Genomic DNA, 19,855 nt, shown 5'->3' on the forward strand with positions numbered 1-19,855 from the left:
GTGTGACATAATTTGGAAAAGTCCTGACGTTGCATTTCAACTGAGCCCCAGTATACATCGACCCTTCGACACTCTGAGTGACAACTCTCTTGCGTGTTTTCTCATATTTATGTAGTTTGCTTGCATGATGCCGGTGAAGTGGAAATCTAATAAGTAAATTGATTCTTAAAAATGTAGAGAGCTTTGAAAAAATATATTGGTGCTTTTAGATAATATATTTCAAGGATGTAACTGCTGTGCTACAGTGCGCGCAGAATTTTAGAAAACAGTTCGTCAACAAAGTACACTGTTTAGGTTAGTTTAGAAGACAATGTACCAAAACAATATATGCTGTCTGGGTCATTAGAATTAGCTGAAAGTAACTGATAAGCTTTGAATAACAAATCTAGTTTTTCTTCTCTCGCTCTATGATGTAATCTGTTTTCTCCTAGAGAAAGGGCAAGTTTTAGAAGGGACCAAGTGCTGAACTTTTTTACAGCGCAACGTCTTATAAAAATGCAATGCAAATGCAATGTTGGGCATTATTGGACATTTCCCGGTGACCCTGACACGTGTTAAACACTCGCATTTCCTGCAAATATTAAAATGGTTAAGGTTTCGCTGAGAAATCCAATCGACTGAAGACAATATTTATATCGCAAAAGAACGCCGTCCCTGGGTGGACTCGAACCACCAACCTTTCGGTTAACAGCTGAACGCGCTAACCGATTGCGCCACAGAGACTGACTGGTAAGGTCATTTCTCGAATTACAAGTTTTGGGTTAAAAAAAATCTCTTCCCGTTTATTTTGCCAGCCTGTAATATTTCTTCTGCACTGATAACCAAGAATTGAATTTCATTTTTCGCAAGCTGTGTGAATTTCATCAAAAACAAGTTTTCCAGAAAGGAAATGAACACATGCATTTAACGAAATCAAGCCCTTTATGATTGCCCGAAATGATACGTTCTGTACTACAAGATAGGAAGAAAGACACGGCTGGGATTTGAATCTCGGTTCTTTTGTTTAATAGAGAAGCGCTTTAACCAACTAGGCTACGGTGACAGGACAACCTTCACCTTTTACAGCCGCTTGGACACACCGCTCTGAGACATCTGCGTTCAGTAAGCGCTGAACCTGCGCTCAGAGCAAATTGCCTCTTTTACATAGCAGCCCCGACACTGAGAAACGAAGAGAACTGGCTTTTATCTGCCATTTTCATGTCCAATGCGTTTGACATCTCCCAAGGGCGACAGAGTTCTTTTGCGACACTATTTCTTCTTCTTTTTTATTTCTGTACGCTTTGATAAAAAACGAGAAATCGTGCAACGGAAAAATGTCTTTTTTTTCATAGAGAAAACGTGCACCAGGAAATGTTGTGTTGAGAAGAAATGATTTAACATGATACGTGACCTAATTTATCGGAGCAATTGCTCGACCAGCAAGATCTGGAGAGGTTGGAGAGTCTGGTGGATGTGATAATTATACGGTGTTGTGGAAGAAAACAGTCTTTCTTTGAATTCTCAGGCAATCGGAATTTCAGTGCGAAACATAAACCCCTTGTCTGATTTAAAGAGATTATATTTTAAAACTCATAAAAAATATGTTTCTCACTTTGAAATTTTAGACGGAGCGGTGCATTACTAGTAGCGGTGCTGAGCACACTATGGGGGAATTCAGGTCATGTGAAATGCCAGCAATTTAATAAACAACGCGTCTGATTTCGGATCATAAGATTGTAGGTTCGACTTCTACCTGGCTCGTGTAAATTTTATTCAAGCTCCTCAGTAATAGATGTATATTATGTAATGAACCGCACCTGAAAGCAAACGTTGGGTCTGTTTAATTGGTTTTACAGCATGAAATAGCAAATCGTTACAAAAAGCACCTGCTAATGTCCAATAGCGGGTTTTGTTTTCAAATTACGGTTTCAGGCTTCAGACACTTAAAAAAACACAAGTGTCCGGAAACTCATTAACTTTCAGGTTTGCTTGAACCTGTATTAAAAAAAGTTATCTGAAACTTCCGGGATTCCATTATCTGATGTAGCTGTCTCTAAAGTTGGACGTGATGTTAAGCAGATGTGAACTGTGCCTTTTCTCTTAAAAAAAAAAAAACAAAGTTCTTTTTTCCCCTCCACTCCAATGCTGGAGACTGTAAGCCTGTGTGAGCTCCACACTGCGTGTCCTGTACTGCTCTATTTTGTTTTGATTATCTATGTGGTGTACAGATAGAACTCAACTGCATGGGGTGAATTCCGTGTTCAGGACCAGCAGAACCTGAAAAAGTAGCAGCTGACCTCGACTTGATTTGAACACGCAGCCTTCTGATCTGGAGTCAGGCGCGCTACCGTTGCGCCACGAAGTCACGGCTGTCAGTTCTGTTGAATTTCCCAAAGGAGACAAATCAGCTTCACAAAAAAAAAAATCTCCTGTGAAGAGCGCAGCTCTCCGAAGAGAGTCTCTTCTTCCCAGACCACATTTTATTCTTCTTGCGCAGCTCTTGTGCAGGTGTTGTTCTCAATTACAGATCCAGGAACACTGATCTTTTTTCTATTTTTTTTTTTAATTAAGTACCCCATGGTGCAACGGTAGCACGTCTGACTCTAAATCCCCAAGTTCATTTTCAAAGTATATCGGAGTCAACTGATACTGATCAGGTTCTGCTGCTACTGAACCCGCAGTCTTCACCTTAAGGTTCAATTCCTCAAGCCTTTTGACCTTATATGTCCATCCCTTCTCGTCAAAACTCGTATTTTCACAGAGTACCCTTCAGAAATCGCAGTATAGAATGAAAAAACTCCAGTAGATCTCGGCCGCTGTTGGTGATTTTCCTTTAAAAATAAATGAATCTCTGGAAATTTTACGGAGTGTATCACTTTCACTGAGACCGAGAAGTGTTAAGCTGTACATGAGTCTTTGTGGTTCGGTTGTTAACCAAAAGGGTGGTGGTTTGAGCCCTCCCAGGGACACTATGAGCCTTTTAATGTACACACCCGTCTCACTTTATCTCCACGGCCGGTCTTGTACCGCAATCAAATACAGAGCCCGTAGGAGGCAGTAAGCTCGCATATATAGCTCACTGTGTATATAATGAAGAAGCAGAGGTTAGTTTCTCATCTGCGCGTTACAGAGCCTTATGCAACTCGTACTGTACCAACAGCTAGGGTTTGATCCCTGCACGGGCTATTAGTTGAAAAGCCATTGTAAATGACGTGTAAGAGATTTATAGATACTGTAGATCAGTGGTTCTCAAACTGTGGTACGCGTACCGGCAGTGGTATGTGGAGTGCCACCAGGTGGTACGCCAAATGACCCTGGAACTGTGTAGTGTGCACTGAAAAATCGGGACGGGTTTTCATATTTTGTATTTTAATACTTGTCGAATACGCAGCCTACATACTACGATACAGTGCGTGCTAATACTTCAGTAGACACAAGAGATACTCTGTAATTCTATACCACTCTATAGGAATGCGTGCTACGGATGCAAGTGACCAATTGTATTTAAAAAAAGCTATTGTATCTCCAGCAAATAGGGAGAAAGGAGAATGTGCGTGATTTTGGAACAATGCCAACATTGTAAACACAGGAATGCATAGAAATACGTGCTATGAACGCAGGCAATCTTGTGAGCACACGAAAGCGTGATAGAAAAATATTTAAGAACTGTTCGAATTTGAGAAAAATAAACCGAGCGTCTCTGTGTTTCGCTCCCATGCACATGAAATAAAAACTTTAAATAAATACGGAAATAAAAACGGAAACGCGGAAAAAGCTTGCGGATTGCTAAAGCAGGTAAGCTACACTATTTTTGAAGAACCTTATTTACCGTTGGCAAAAGAGCTGACACGTATTATGTGTGGAAAAAAAGCTGCTAAACAGCTCGACCTGCTGCCCCCCTTCCCCTGAAAGACACAGTCATTCATAGAATTATTGAAATGAAGGATTATATCAAAAGTACACTGATAGAGCGCGTTAAGATGAGCAGATGTTTTTCACTGCAATTAGATGAGTCTGTAGTCGATTTGGCCAATTTGCTCGTTTACGTTAGATACGAGTTTGAGGGTATGTCCCATGAAGACTTTCTGTTCTGTAAACCGCTACCAACAGGAACTACAGGAGAGCACATATTTCAGCTTCAGAATGAATTTATCGAAGAGAACGACCTCGACTTGATAAAATGCATCTGAGTTTGTACAGACGGTGCTAGAGCAATGACAAGCCGACATAACGGTGCAGTTGCACGAATTAGAGAGGTTGCTCCAGAAATTAATGTACGCATTACAACATCCACCGCGAGACCTTTGCCGTCAAGAAAATGCCTGATGATTTAATATCTGTTAGACTCTGTTGTGAATTGTATCAAGGCTCGAAAAATTAATTCACATCTCCTTTGCTCAACTAAATAGGCTCACCACTCTCACTGAAATGGTGCTTTTTTATTAGTTGTTGTTAATGTTTTTTTTTCTGTAAAATACTTTGAGAAGCCACCTTTAAAGGCGCTATATCAAATAAAGTTCATTATTATAATATTTATTATATGTATGTGTGAGTATGTGCACGTACACTCATGTTGGTCATTGAGAATTTCTGGGGTTCCTATGAGATGATGACTTGTAGGTGGTACTTGGATGCTTTGGTTGGATTAGGGGTGGTACTTGGTCCAAAAAGTTTGAGAACCACTGCTGTAGATACTTTATTGATCCCATGAGGGAAATTAATAAAGCTTATCCAGCTGGCTTTTATGTTTCACACTAAATTGCGATCTTGAAACCAAAATAATTAGAAATATGGAACACAACCATTGTTCTCCAAGAAGGAAAGCTGTTTAACACTGACGTCACTCCTTTTTATTTAACCCAGATTGTGAAGACAACTCCACCCTATCAAAGGAAAATGTTGCACAAAAGTTGGAAAGCACACTCTGAATCCATCTGTACTGTATATTTGATTTCCGCGATCCGTTCAAGGCTGCTTGGTGCTTCGCAAGCAAGTCATGTTCAGGGAAGAAACTCATCTTAGAGAACTACTGGTGCATTTTCACTCATTGAATTTGATCTTTGTACTCTCTTTTCATTCTCCGCTATAATATTTCAAAATTACAATTCGGATTTCTTGGAAAACTTCACAGGCATTATTAAGTTAGGACTGTACAATTGTATTTTAATATCTTGGTATATTTACCTTCATTTTAATATGGATATAACCATAAATGTTGTACTTTTGTCGTACATTTTAACTGAGGACGCATGACGACTATTATACCTTGTGATACATGCAAGACATCTGTAAACGAAGATGTAATTAGTCGAATTGGCAATTAACAGAAAACCACAATTGTATAATATTATTTCTCTATGTCGATGATCAGTTGAAGGATTTGAAGAAACTATATATTATTCCTCGATATCGATGATCAGTTGAAGGATTTGAAGAAACAGCAGCGATAGCAGGTGATTTTGGTTTTGAACCCATCTTTACACCTCAATAATCCATTTGTCCTCGAAAAAAGAAAAGACAGGCATGTTTTGAGTCTCATAATGATCATCTTCTCGATCCAAAGAAACGTATAAATTCGATTCCTTCCGTAGTATTTGGGATTTTCTTACGAAGATCTCACGAAGTATTGCCAGGATCTATATTTAGCGTTCGGTAGCGATAACACTGCTGATATTGATATATGATGTATTGACAACTTTATCTGAAGCGAGAAGTCCTAGAACGCTGTCTATGAAGTGTTAGGATTCATACCAAGATATACTTTTTGTTTTCAACCCAAAATGCTGCTATTGCATTACACATTATATGAACATTACCAGTTTTGGTAGCTTCTCTGCATGATTTTTCAAAACTGAAACTAATTACAAAATTATTTAAGATCAACCATGACAAAAAAATTATAAATCAGGACTAATATTAATATCAACTGATGTTACTACAGAAAAAAAGATTTAACTGAAATATTAATAAGACTATGCAAGCCTAAAAAGTAGAACAATTCAATTTATATAACTTTTTTTTTTTAGAAATGGGCTCACACACCGGAAGACACTAACGTTTCTCTTCGTTAGAGTATGTGAATAACAGTTTAACCCAAAATATTTGGAGTCCAGAGGGAGGACTTGCTCGCTGAATGATCTGTCAAGAAATCCCTGGTGAGATTCAACAGGTGTTTTCTTCAACAGCCACTAAAAGTCTGATGACCTTCTCTGGATTTCCTGAATATGACGTAAAATTAGTTCAAATCATTTGGTAGTTAACACAACGAAATGCTTTGGAGGTACATTTAAAACAGCAGAGCAAGACTGTAGCACTTCGTGTGTGACTGAATTTAATTGTGTAAACCTGGCTCTCTATGAACACGAGCAAAGAGTTCTTACTCAACAGAAGATTGCGATGTGAGCACAATAATATAAGACATCTGGAGACGCCAGAGATTGAACTCAGGACTTCATACATGAAAAGCATGCACTCTACCACTGAGCTACATCCCCTATGGCATAGATGGTGGAACTGACTTAAAGATGTGCATATGTTTACTGACCACAATCCACCCTTCATGAATAATTGCAGTGAATAATTTATTTTTATATCCAGTCACATGGGCGACGGTGGTTGATTCTTCAATGGGGGAGTGCGTTTTTCTATCTCCTTACTCGACTGTCTTTCAATTATGTTTTCTTTGAAACCTTTTTGCATCTTTTAAGTGCTTGCAATTAAATTACGCATAGAAAAACAGCAGTACAGTTGATGTTCATGGACTGATGCACACAACTCCAGTGATAAAGCCCTTTTGTAAATATTGTAGAAGAATGTTAAAGGGCGAAACAACGCTCCAACCACGTGAATGGTAACAAGAAGGATCGTGTTCTTATTTAATATGTGCTTTTGAATTGCCTTGTCAATACACACAGGCTTTAGAGATGGACAAATAATTGAGTGAATCAAATTAGTTTTTGTTGGTCGTCTGTGTCTTCATAACTTTGTAGGTGAGAGAGAGGATTGCGAAAATGTGCAGGTGCTTCTCAGAAGTGCGTTGGTGGTATAGGTTCCTTCAAATAACTGAGCCAGTGCATCCCAAATCTTTTCAAGATGATCTGTGATCTGGTAACACATCTCCTGAAACTAACATTCGAGGTAGGAAGTGTGCTCTTAAACACCAAAACACTCAAAAAGGAAGAAGCAGATCTCTGTACACAAGACGGTAGTGCGATATTAGAATTTCAGAGTTCTTGACGGATTCAGGCTCCTTCTCAGAGGTCCTTGCTCGCCAAATAACTTTGCATCTGAGGAAGAGCACCACGGAAAAAACCCAACTCAACAAGAGAGCGCGTTGGTTGCTCTTGCTCTTAATGCAAGGAGCTGTTTTTTTTTCCTCGCAATAATAATTATTAACCAGAAACAGCAGCACAGGTAGGTCGCATTTGTGATTATGTCATTTCTCTGCTTCAGCAAGGTCAATAAAAGACTCTGAAAGTAGTAAAGCAAAACTGAACTCAAAATCATATTGGGAATTCTGAGCGATATCTCCATACAGGTAATCCAATAAGAACGTTGAAATATTTGAATATCATCTCTCTGTAGATTGCTCTGCTTTTTACCCAGAGTAAAACTATTGGATTGAAGGAATGCTAACCGCTGGGTTAAAATGTATAGTTGTTATTTGGAGAAATCTGTAAACTCGTGATCGACAGTGCTGATTATTTTCCGGAGACGGAGCACTGATGACCTATCCGTGCTAATTGATAAAGCTCACCCAGTGGATACTCTAGCAGAACGTCAAAGAACATTCACCTTTGTATCCAAAGAAACCACAGGAACAACATCAGGAAGCACAATCAATTCCCCTTTTAAATCTTTCCTGTAAGGTATGCTATGTGAATTCATGAAGTTAATCCTCTGATCTCTTTTGATCACGAACAAAGTACTTCTGATGGAGCGCTATGTTCAAAGATTTAATAAGCTTTACCCCTGCCAACGATTCGGCGTGAAGAATTAAAAGTTTCACAGACAAAAGCAGCTCACCACCACAGCCAATATTGAATGTACTGTACTTGCCGGTACACTATCATGTGCACTGCCTCAAAAGTGATCTTGGCAGATGTTGTTCCCTACATAAAGCTGAACGTGCCAAAGAGAATTTCTGTTGAGAAAACAAAATATTTTTTCTGCCTTGATGTTAAGCCTGTCTTTTAGAAAGTTTATCTCTTAACACCTCCTGCAGCCTAACAAAAAGCACTTTTACTGATCGTATTGCAGGTCTTAAAACATTAACATTTGGCAGCGGTGGGATTCGAACCCACGCCCCCAGAGAGACTGGAGCCTAAATCCAGCGCCTTAGACCGCTCGGCCACGCTACCTTCCTCCATGTCCATCTTCCTCACATTGCTGGCTTGGACTGGGGGGGCTTCAGCTCTTGTCGTCGGATCTAATGATATCATGACACGTGGAAGTGGCTGCACCTTCATCTTCCGAGATGCTTTCAATAGCACAAATGCTACTTTCACCTGCACAAACATAGCAATAACGAAGGAGGTGAGTTTCATCCTTTGTGCTGTTTGTAGGGGCGCAACTCTACGTCGATCTACTGACTTGAAGAGCAAAAATCAAAATCCTCTCCTACTACTATTGCTTTTTTCATAGTTTCTTCAAATCCTTCATTTGAACGTCGATTTTGAAGGATATTGATGATAATACCACATAAATTGTGGTTTTCTTGTGATCGCCAATTTTATTCAAATATCAGCCTTTTTTACAGTTCCTTGTGTGTTTCACAAGGTATAATAGCCCCCCTCGCATCCTCAGCTAACATATTTTAAAATTACAATAGCTTATACAGCATGCATGTTTACATTTATATTAAAATTAAAGTAAATATACAAGAATACATACAGTACTAACCCAATAATTCTTGTCAGGTTCTCCAACAAATCTGCGTTGTTATTTTAACATGTTTCAACTGAGGGTGCAAAAGGAGTATAAATGAATTTTCCTGCCAGCCATTCAAAGACCAAATTCCATGAGTGAACATTATTTTCTCAGAAGTTGCCGGCATTGGACTTTGCCGGTGGTATTGAATTATGTCCAAACTGTTGTAGTAGTTCCTTCTTGAAATTCGACACGTGCAAAGCACTCGTAATATCATAGGTGTTAAAGTTCGCTGAGTCTATTCGAGTCATGGTGTGTATCCCTGCCTATCATTGGGAGACAGGTAGCTTTTTTACACTCAGATTCCAATCTTCAATGCTTTGTGTGAGAGCTTACATAACTTTCATTTTCTCACATTTTCTGATGACTGTTCCAAAGGGGCACCCTGTCAATTCCGAATACTTTTCAAAAATCTGCCTGCATGTTTGATTATTGTCATTTCATTTAAAAAAAGTTAAATATTGATCATAACTAAAGAAAATAATGATCATGAACAAAAAAGGGATAAAGATGCGAGTCGATCTTGAATCACAGCTGGGTGACACGGGCTTCTGTTCTGATATGGTTGTATGAGAAACAGGAGGAATCGCCAATCTCCTATAGAACATGAGTTGAATCAGGAGTGAGACATTTCGTATACTCGTGCATATGTCAACGCCTGACCTACATCGTAAAACTAACATTAAGTTGTCAGAGACATTCATTTATATACAAACAAGAGACAGACCAAGTAATAATTCTACATTAGTTCAGGTGGGTAAACCTGAACTAACTAACTAACTAATAAACCTATTAATAATTCTACATTAACGTGTCCTACACTGATCAGACTAATTGACATGGTCTGATTCAGAGCCTGTGCAGTTCGTGCTAATTACAACAACGACAGTTCTGAACCCTCATCACCGAACTGAGCACAAGTTCAGCTGTTCTCCAGTTTTGTTACGCATGGTTTTTCATTGCAATTGAGTTCAGAGCTGGAGCTGATCTCCAGACAGTACAGTGTTTTGGGTAAATTGTCGACGCAGGAGGCTGCAGACAACTTACCCAAAGTGTTTTCTATAGCTTTCAGGTGCAGTTCATTTATATAAAAGAATGTAAGTGGTATAAACTCAACAAGCCAGATGGCAGTCGAACCTATAATTTTCTGACACGAGGCCTAACGCGTTATTCATTATGCCACTGACCCTGCTATTATAGTGTTAAAAAAACGCGTTTTCTACGTCTGTTTAAAAATCACTAAAAAAGACAAAGGGCTTGTGTGTTGCGCTAAAATTCCGCTTCATTTCGAATGCAAATAAAAACCGTTTTGTTCCGTGAAATCATACATTTGTCACATCCTTCATACTATACTTCTCTCTTGTATTAGTAAAGCATTTTGATTTAAACTGAACAATATATTGTAACGCAACAAGGGCTCAGGCGGGCGCCGTCGCCGCATTAGGTCGGCCCCCCACCGTCGGGGGCTCGAACCCGGGACTCCCATGTCTCTCTGCAGCGACCCAGCCCGGTGAGCTAAAGAGAGATCTCCCCACAACCCACGGGCTGTGGTCCTGCTATCACAGGGAAGGGCAGTGACGTCACCTGCTCTGGTACACCGGCTCTTACACAGTGCCTGTCGGCCGTAAGCGTTACACTATGAAAGGTTTCATCTATACACTTACACATAATAAGTATACGAATAAATACTCGGAAGAAGCCGCAGCTCAGGTATTAGAGAGATTTAAAATCGGATCGGAGGATTTAGAGTCCAGACTGCAAACCAACAGCTGACACAGGTCTTTTATAGAACTGTTTTGATTTCCTCTACTTTGTCCCCGTGACATCATTGTCCTGCTCGCAGCCGAGCCCGACACACGTCTGGTTTCTGTCGCTGGGCGCACACCCTGCGGTCCATGCGGGTCCTGATACCCCAGTACAATGACGGGGACGCTAAACTGTAAACAGGTGCCGTCCTTCGGCTGAGACGTAAAACCAAGGTCCTGACTCTCTGTGATCATTCAGGAGAATGGTGGTGGTGGCGGGGAGTCCCCATTACCTGTAAAGCGCATTGAGTGGAGTATCCAGAACAGCGCTATATAAGTGTAAGCAATAATGATTATTATTATTATGTAAAATGCAATAAAAAATAAAACAAAATATCAAACTTTGATTCAAAATAGATTAATATAAAACTGATAAAGCTAATGCTTTTTTCAGGGCTATATCTACTTTTTTTTTAAAAAAGCGAAGTCTGTCGCGACTGAAAGTTAGAGAAGGTATACCAGCGGGTGCCTTCATATCGTGAGCGTCAGTCTCGCCCGTAGCTGCGAGAAGGTTAAAAGCGCACAAGTGATTTGTCTTTCGTCAAAGTAACTGCCGGAGCAGTAAGATGCAGAGCACAATCCAGCAGCTGTAGACGATGTTCGGGGAAGAGCTAATTCTGTTTTCAGCACAGGGAGTGAGAATGAGCTCAGTCCGGCTCCCAGCAGAATCCATCCTGGTTTGGTTACAGTGAGTCTGAGGCTCTTTGGATCGTAACATAAAAAAAACAATTGCTCACATCGTGTGACTTCCACGACAGGAAGGAAAGATATCACTTAAAAAAATCAGAACTGAAGATTTGGATCCGGGGCCTCATACTTATAAAATTATTAAAATAATAAATATCAAAATATCAGATTGTGTTTCTGCAAAATTTCGTGCACAGTACGCCATTTTTATCTAAAACAGTCACAACGAGGGCTTTACACGCAGTCTGGGGTATTTTCCCCTTTTATATTTTTGCCACTTTATATCGAACCTGTTATACTCCCAGAAGTGCACAGTAGCTTGTACTTTTCACCGCTGGTATAAACAGATGTGTGCCGTGTTTGCCTTTGTAAGCATTTGTTTAAAAAATAAGTTCACAATACGATAAAAACACAGAAAGCACAAACTTTATAATACAACGATACAAAATCAATACCAAATCATTATGCCAATTAAGTAACTATCCTTTGAAAACAGAGAACACCTTTATATCTACAAAAAACTTGACATTTGTATGTATTTTTGAATTACAAAACAGACAGTGTAGTCCCTTAATTCAAAGATCAGATCTTGGCAAAAAAAAGACAATCAGACGTGGGCTGAATTCGGAACAGGAGCCTTTGCTTTGTCGATGATTGAGCTTTTGATCAATGTCTGAATAAAACAGAGTCGCTTTTTTAACTCTTTGATTAAATTACATGAAAAGCACCTTTCTTCGAGCCGGAATCAAACCAGCGACCTAAGGATTCCCTGTTGACTCCACTACAGTCCTCTACTCTACCAACTGAGCTATCGAAGAGATGCTGTAGCATTGCTCTCTGGCACATACTGCCCAATGAAGTAAAATGTGAAACGGGATTTAAATCCCACTTCGACATCAAGTTTCCAACTCGTTTCCTTAGTCTCATTTACCTTGAATTTAAGCCACGAACCAGGATTCTACTGTATAAACTTCCAGGGATATTACAAAATGTTTGATGGGGCATCAATCATTCCAGGCGGAAATTGATTCCTTTTTTTTCTCGAGGGATCATATTAAACATTTCATTAGTATCGAGAGGAGGATCACCATGAGACACAAAACAAACAGTTTCTTTCTGTCTTTATTAGAAAGTAGCGATTGTGCTACATTAATAATATTTTCATGGAAATAAAGAAGTTGTAAATTTTAAAAATTTATATTTGAATCGAAATGTGGTTTTGAGTTAAATATTAGCGTGTTCATGTAATTAGTTTGTGTTTGTCATTACTATATATATTGCCATGTTACTAGAATTTGTAACTGAAGTTTACTAGTTGTGTTTTTTATGATGATTTGACATTTGAATACAATATTGTATATAATGTATAATTTGAACTACATATTGTCCAGGTGTGAATAATTGTATATTTTAAGAATACATTTCTAAAACAAATCATTGGCTTTATTTACTAGTTTCTACACCTATAAAAATCTTTCTTTGATGTATAATAGACATCAAAGAAAGATGTCTATTATACATCAAAGATGAGCAGTGTGTGTCGTGTTCACAGCTGATAACTAGAAGATGTCTGGAAGAGGCAAAGGCGGAAAGGGACTCGGGAAAGGAGGTGCTAAGCGTCACCGTAAGGTTCTCCGCGACAACATCCAGGGAATCACCAAGCCCGCAATCCGCCGCCTGGCTCGCCGTGGGGGAGTGAAGCGGATCTCCAGGCTGAACTACGAGGAGACCCGCGGGGTGCTGAAGGTGTTCCTGGAGAACGTCACCTACACCGAGCACGCCAAGCACGCCAAGAGGAATACCGTCACTGCCATGGACGTGGTGTACGCGCTGAAGCGCCATGGCCGCACCCTGTACGGCTTCGGAGGCTAAACAGGAGCGGAGCTTCACTACTGGACCCCGACGTATAAACCCAAGTGACCCAGTGACATTTGTCACTGCTGAGGTTGTTTTATGGGTCTATTTTCTATACCGTGCTGATCAATTGGAAATCAAATTGCAAAAAAGACCCGTTCCCACACCTAAGGTCAAATATTAGGAATCAAAACTGCTAGAGTGTATGGAAGCACACAGCTTTATCAAGATTTCCAAGTGCAAGATCTTTTTATTCATAAAAGACCCTATTTATGTTGTATGAGAAATATTAATATTAATACAGAATCTTTTTTCACCAAATAAATGGGCTTCCTGACTTCAGAAAGCCTTCTAGACAAATACTAAAAGAGCAAAAATTCAATTTGGTAAATGAAATGAAAACACATACCCTACCAAACCTTGAGTACAGGCCATTCAGGATGATAATACAAAACCATTTATAATTCAACAAATAAAACCTGTCAACTGGTAATCACCACTTATCATAAAAAAATAAGTAGCAATACACAGTAGGGGACTCTTGGGTGCAAGTTAAATCCATGCAAGAAGGGGGTTTAGTGTTATATTTCCAAATCAGATATGCAAATGAGAGATCTGCCCCAGCCACTCCCAAAGCTCCCTTGGTCTGGAATGGAGCTGCTCCCCTCTTCTAGTTATTCACACTGGAGTTAGGTTACATATTAGCACATTTCATCTAACAGTTGCTGCAAAAACAAAAATGTAAACAAATGACCTGGAATGTGACCACACCTATTAGAATGTAGTTCAACAGATAACTTGTAAACCTTGTCATAAGATTTTTTTTGTTCTACAAAATATACTTTATTCCGCAAAAAAAAACATCTCAAAAGGAACATCTCACACATATTAGCACTCCATGTAATAAAAAACAACGGCGGAACGGAGATTGATTGTTCGTTATCAATCTTTGCAAGTGGGGGCGGATTTGCGCAATTAAGAGAGTCCCTCCAAACCTACCACTTGCTATTGTCCTTTAATCCCTGTATAGGGCCCAAAGTCCTTTCCAGCGCTCCCTCGCCGTGGGGAGACCCCATTTGGTGACGTGGTGCTTCGTCTTCCTCCTGAGGTCCGCCAGGATCCTCTCCTCCAGCTCCCTCGCCCCCCACTTTATGTTGTGCCGGATGAGAGTGTTCCTCGCCTTCCACAGTCCTTGTTTTGTGAGGGACAGCAGCAGCCCCCGCAGGTCCTGTGTCCCCTTGTCCAGTCCGGTGGGTGCCAGCCCCCAGCAGAATGTACTGGTAACTGAGCACTGCATCCGTTCCCAGGAGTTGCATAATGTTGTCCATTCTGCCCCACACTGCCTTGGCGAAGAGGCAGCTCCAGAACACGTGCTCCTGAGTCTCCTCGACAAAACACGCGTACCGGGGGCAATGCGGATTCCTGGAGATCGAGTGTCTGTAGAGGACCTTTCTGGTAGCCAGTCTCTTGTGTACAGCCATCCAGTTGAGGTCCTTCAGTTGGTTTCCAAGTTCTTTGGGCTGCGTCCTTTCCCAGACTTGTCTTTGTACAAGTCTCTGTGGTTGGTGCAGAGCTCTGGCTGTCTCGTGGCCTCGTACCTCCTGCTCCACTTGACAGCGCGGATGTAGAACTCCGGTCGCCTTCTGCCTTGGGCCCAGTGTTTGACCACTGGACCAAGTGCCTCATTGGGACGGAGAGCCACAGCCTGACAAAGTACTCGTACTTGTGGCCGATGGGCTCCCGCTGCGCCCGACAGAAGTTGCAGAAAAAGATGCAGTCGAGTTTCAGGGGGAAATGTGGGACATCTCGACCCCCTTTCTCGATCGGCTGACACATCCGGTTTCTCGTGATGTACTCGTACTTGCCGCCCCAGACGAAGCCAAAGATCATCCCTTGCAGCTCTCGTCTGAGTCTGGCCAGCAGCGGGTACACCGCAGACCCTGCATCGCATTCACCTTGGCGATCCTCTCGGTCCAGTTGATGGTCTCGTTGTCCTAGCTCTTGAAGGAAACCCCCAGTATTTTGAGAGGCTCCGTGCAGAGCTCGAGACCCTCCGGCTCCGTCGTCCTGTGCTTTCAGGGCCCGGAGAACTTCAGTTTGCTCTTTCGGCGGTTGAGCTTCGACCCCAAGGCTCTGGAGTATTGCTCCATGACCTGCAGGGCTCTTCTTAGCCCCCTGTCCGACCTCAGGAACAGCATCGTGTCGTCAGCGTGCTGGGAGATCTTCAGGGCTTCCCCCGCACCTCCCGGTATCTCCAGGCGGTTGATGACAGGGTCCCGTCTCACCGCCTCTGCTAGGGGCTCTGTGAAAAGAACATAGAGAAGGGGTGAAAGGGAGCAGCCTTGTCATACTCCGGATTCCTGGGGAATGAAATCCCCCAGGTTTCCTTTCACGTTGACTCTGCTGCCTATGTCAGAGTACAGTATATTAATCCAGTGGCTGAAACTCTCTCCGAAACCGAAGCGTTCCAGCACCCTAAACAGATAGCTATGGTTCACTCTGTCGAAGGCTTTCTCCTGGTCCAGTCATGGGCATATTCCGGTCCTCGCCCCAGGCGCTGGTGTCTCTGGTCAGCTGGAGGTTCCAGCTGACGGATCGCCCTTCCACCCACATGTCTGGTTGCTGTGGATGATGTGGGGAAGGGCGGTTCTCAGTCTGGCGGTCAGAAGCTTGGACGGGATCTTTACGTCCATGCAGAGCATCGTGATCGGCTTCCAGTTTTTGAGGTCGTCGGCATCTCCTCCCTTAAAGAGCAGGGAGATGACGCCCTTCCTCATGGTGTTTCCGAGTTTCCCCCGCGGAAGATCTCCTGCACCACTTCCACCAGATCTGCCACCAGGGTGTCCCAGAAGCATGTGTAGAATTTCTTGGGGAGTCCATCCGGTCCCGGCACCTTGCCATTCTCCATGGACAAGAGCGCAGCCTTCAGCTCCTCGGCCGTGATTGGACCCTCCAAGTCCTCCCTCACCTCCTCTGGTACTCGTGCCTTCAGCCCCTCCAGAAAAGCATCACCTGCCTTCACCTCTGTCTGCTTTTCTGAAAAGAGCTCCTTGTAGAAAGTGGTGGTCGCTTCTACCTTGTCACTCTCGTCCAGCACTTCCTCTCCATCTCCCCGTCTCAGGCTGTAGATCACCCTCTTTTTCTGGGCTTCTCGGACCTGATTGAAGAAATAAGAGGAACAGGTTTCATTATTTTCATAATGCTCCCTTTGTGCCTTGACCAGGAAAGCCTTGGCTTTCTTGGTGTGCAGCTTGCGGATCCTTTCCTTCAGGTCCCATGCCCAGGCTGAATTGAAGGCTCCTCCCCTGTTAGCCAAGCTGTACTCCTCCTCTAGTTGTTTCGGGAGTTGCGCAGCTTCCTTCCTCTCCCTGGCCACCTTCCGTCTGCAGTACGTCTGCGCCAGCGTTCGGGTCCTGTCCTTCATGAACTCCCACCATTCCACCACGGAGCTGTAGCCATCCTTCATGTCGACCCAGCTTGCGTAGTCTTTACTGAACAGTGCCCTGAAGTCGTCTTCCTCCAATATCTCCCGGTTCAGCTTCCAATACCGACGACCGAATGCCGGCAGGTTGGTGTTAGCCACCACTGTCACGCACTCATGGTCGGAATACCACTCCGGGGACACCGTCGCCGACTCCAGGGAGCAGGTCGTGTGCAGAAAGATGTAGTCCAAGGCGGCTGCACACTCCCCGGGAGTTTTTCCCGTCGTTAGGGCGGCACCGTCTGAAACCGTCTACCAGGGAGAACTGCTTGAGTAGCGACTCCAGCTCTGCTGAGCTAGCGTCGCTCCCCTTCTCCCGGTCGACTTTGAAGTCCCCGCCAAGCACCACCTGTCTGTTGGTGGTGCAGCAGCTGGCCAGGTCAGCAAACACTTCCTTCCGGAGAGAGGGTTCCATCGGAGCATAGACGTTAATTGCTCTCAATTTCTGCCCCCTCCAGTCGATGTCTGCGACCAGGATCCGGCCCTGCACCACCGAGAAGGAGGAAACCAGCGTCATCTCTGGGTTTCCGAGGAGGATTCCCACTCCGGAAGAATGGACCCCTCCTACGCTCCAGCAAGATTCTCCCTTCGTCCATTCCCTGCTGAATGTCAGCTTGTCGCTTTCATCCTTCAGGTGGACCTCCTGTAAGAAACAAACTGAGAAAGACTTTGAGGCCAGATCATGAAAGACTCCCCGTCTTTTCACCGGGTCTCTTAGCCCTCTCACGTTAGTTGTTAGAAAGATAAGTTTCACAGTCATGATTAAACAAGTGAAAGTTGAACCTCCTCTCTTTGTGCTTACAGTGGGGAAAACTTGGGATTCTACATCTGGGCACTGTTTAGCCTAGATGTAACTCCTCTTGTTTGGGTCCTGGGGGGAATATGCTGGGCTCCCTCCAGGTCTCGCTGGGGACTGAAAGGTAAACATGCTGGACAGGTCCAGCCCTACCATCAGTCCCGGCTCCAGGGCGGCTTCAAAGTAATCCTCGTCTTCCTTGAGGATACTCTCCACCACCATTTCGGGAAGGCTTTTTTCTTCCCTTTCTCCAGGAGTTTCGGGGACCTCCAGTTGCTCCTGGGCCTTGGGGGAGGGGGGCTCCACTTCCTGGGCTGCCTCTTCCTGTTGTCCCTGGGCCTCGGGGGAGGGGGTAACCTCTTCCTGGGCTGCCTTTTCCTGTTGTCCCTGGGCCTCGGGGGAGGGGGTAACCTCTTCCTGGGCTGCCTCCTCCTGTTGTCCGTGGGCCCTGGGGGGGGAGGGTTTCCATTTCCTGGGCTGCCTCCTCCGGTTGTTCCTGGGCCTCGGGGGAAGAAAGTTCCGTTTCCTCTAGGAGGAGGAAACAGTTCTCCCTTACCACTCTTTTCTTTTGTCCTTCTGAAGGTGGATCCTCTTTCCCTTCTTGCTGGGAGTTATCCAGGGCCCTTCCTCCGGTCAGCCATTTTGTCCGTTGTCCTGGCGGCCATCTTGAGGCACTGGTGCGGCTGGGGGTGTGGCCTTGGCAGTTTCGGTTCTCTGCGGGGGAGGTGCAGGTTCTTTGTTCTCACCTCTCTCCCTTTGTCTTGAGACCGGTTTCTGCCGGTCGGCTTCCACCACCTGCGCAAAGGAAGGTTTGCTTACCTTGCATTAGTGAAGGAGGTGTCCCTCGGCGCCGCATCCATCGCACTTTTTGGCTGCCCGGCAGGTTTTTGCCAGGTGCCCCTCTTTGTTACAGTTGTGACATCTGACGATGTCACACGTGTTCTCTTTGTGGCTGGACTGTCTGCACTTCTTGCAGACATCCGGCATCCTGGGGTAGTAAAGCTACCCCCTGTCGGCTCCGATGTTGAAGTGGGCCGGGGGGTGCTGGAAACCGTCTACGCCCTCTAGGTCCTCTTTCAGGAGGACTCGGTACAGGTGTTTGCTGTACCAGACGCCACAACTGTCCCTGATCTCCGTCGGTTTGTCCACCACAGTTACATACCTCCCTAGGTACGCTGTTACCAGTTCCATTGGTACGTAGGGGTTGTATGTGAGGACTGTGATGGTCCTCTGGTTTGTCTTCCTCATAGGCTCCGGCCTGAAATCAGAGAAGCCGGGGTGCTTACCTTTTTCATTTGATCATTTTCGTTGCCTTTTCATATGAGGCGTCCGTGGCCATGTAGGCCTCCATGTATCTCTCTGCCTTGTTGTCTTGCAGGCAGTAGAGATCTCCGGCCACCAACTGCAGGATCCCTCTTAGGAAGGTAATGAAAAAGGATTTCGCAGTTAGCATCGTCTCTGTTTTCTTGGTCCAGTGGAACCGGATCAGTGTCTTCTTGTCTGCCATCTGGAAAGGAGAAAAAAGAAAAAAGGAGAGAAAGAGAGAGAGCAAGGTCCTGTGGAGAGGAGGGTTTAGCTGCTAAAGGAGCAGTGAGGGAGCCCTGGCCTTTGTCCTTGTGGGCAAAGCCCAGCTAGGTGCAGGCGCAGGAGGAGAGAGAGAGAGGGAGAACATTGCTGCCGGATCCCTCCCAGCTCAGCTGCTGCTTGGCCTTAACCCCCTAGGCTCAACCTAGGGCGATACCAGCTCAAGCGCTCTTCAGGATCTTCGATCGCCTTCTAGAACTTTGGAAAGACAAGAACTGCGGGCATGCCACTTGAACTTGATCTTAGCCAAAAGGCCGATAAAATTGGATTCCAGCTCACTGGCCCTGCAAAACTTAGTTCAAGACTTTAAACTCTCAGACACATATAGATGTATATATCCCACAACAGCAGGATATACATGGTCAGGGAGGAATAGCAGCTCCAGAATTGACTATTGCTTTGTCTCAGAGAGAGAGTGAAAGTTGTTGGGGTCACTCTTCAGCCTGTCTTCTTCTCAGATCATCAGGCTTTAGGTACGCTGGGCAAACGTTCCGAGGTCAAATTCTTCCAGCACGGGGTACCTTTAAAGCGGAGACGACGGCACCGAAATTTTTTGGCGCGCCTTCTCTTTAAAGCCCTGGCCAAATATGAAGACAGTACGTACAGTTATAATTCAAACGGAATTAAAAACTACACATCCCAGTAACCATGGTGGTGCTTGTGATCATTGCGTTTAACCAACGAAACAGGGCGAAAAATCAGTCACATGACTTTGGGGCAGAGTTTCGAAAGCTTAACCTA

The 19,855-nt window shown here is 43.8% G+C and overlaps 1 protein-coding gene and 5 non-coding genes across 6 annotated transcripts; 1 reads left to right on the forward strand and 5 right to left on the reverse strand.

Annotated features, from left to right (window-relative positions):
- Nucleotides 1-649: 649 nt before the first annotated feature.
- trnan-guu (transfer RNA asparagine (anticodon GUU)) lies at nucleotides 650-723 on the reverse strand. Its single transcript has one exon. It is a non-coding gene; the product is annotated as a tRNA-Asn (tRNA).
- Nucleotides 724-2,272: 1,549 nt separating this feature from the next.
- On the reverse strand, nucleotides 2,273-2,344 carry trnaw-cca (transfer RNA tryptophan (anticodon CCA)). The gene has a single exon. It is a non-coding gene; the product is annotated as a tRNA-Trp (tRNA).
- A 5,913-nt stretch (nucleotides 2,345-8,257) lies between these two features.
- trnal-uag (transfer RNA leucine (anticodon UAG)) lies at nucleotides 8,258-8,339 on the reverse strand. Its single transcript has one exon. It is a non-coding gene; the product is annotated as a tRNA-Leu (tRNA).
- A 3,790-nt stretch (nucleotides 8,340-12,129) lies between these two features.
- trnay-gua (transfer RNA tyrosine (anticodon GUA)) lies at nucleotides 12,130-12,217 on the reverse strand. Its single transcript is given in 2 exon segments — nucleotides 12,130-12,165; nucleotides 12,181-12,217. It is a non-coding gene; the product is annotated as a tRNA-Tyr (tRNA).
- Nucleotides 12,218-12,965: 748 nt separating this feature from the next.
- Nucleotides 12,966-13,271, forward strand: LOC138243144 (histone H4-like). The gene has a single exon (XM_069198662.1). It carries the CDS (start codon nucleotides 12,966-12,968, stop codon nucleotides 13,269-13,271), a length of 306 nt encoding a protein of 101 aa, XP_069054763.1.
- Nucleotides 13,272-13,577: 306 nt separating this feature from the next.
- LOC138243806 (U7 small nuclear RNA) lies at nucleotides 13,578-13,633 on the reverse strand. The gene has a single exon (XR_011192424.1). It is a non-coding gene; the product is annotated as a U7 small nuclear RNA (small nuclear RNA).
- Between the last annotated feature and the right edge of the window lie 6,222 nt (nucleotides 13,634-19,855).

The sequence above is a fragment of the Lepisosteus oculatus genome, chromosome 14 (assembly GCF_040954835.1).
Source record: "Lepisosteus oculatus isolate fLepOcu1 chromosome 14, fLepOcu1.hap2, whole genome shotgun sequence".
Classification (NCBI taxonomy): Eukaryota; Metazoa; Chordata; class Actinopteri; order Semionotiformes; family Lepisosteidae; genus Lepisosteus; species Lepisosteus oculatus.

Coding starts and splice junctions, on each gene's coding strand:
- LOC138243144 (XM_069198662.1), top strand. CDS start 12,966: ATGTCTGGAAGAGGCAAAGGCGGAAAGGGACTCGGGAAAGGAGGTGCT.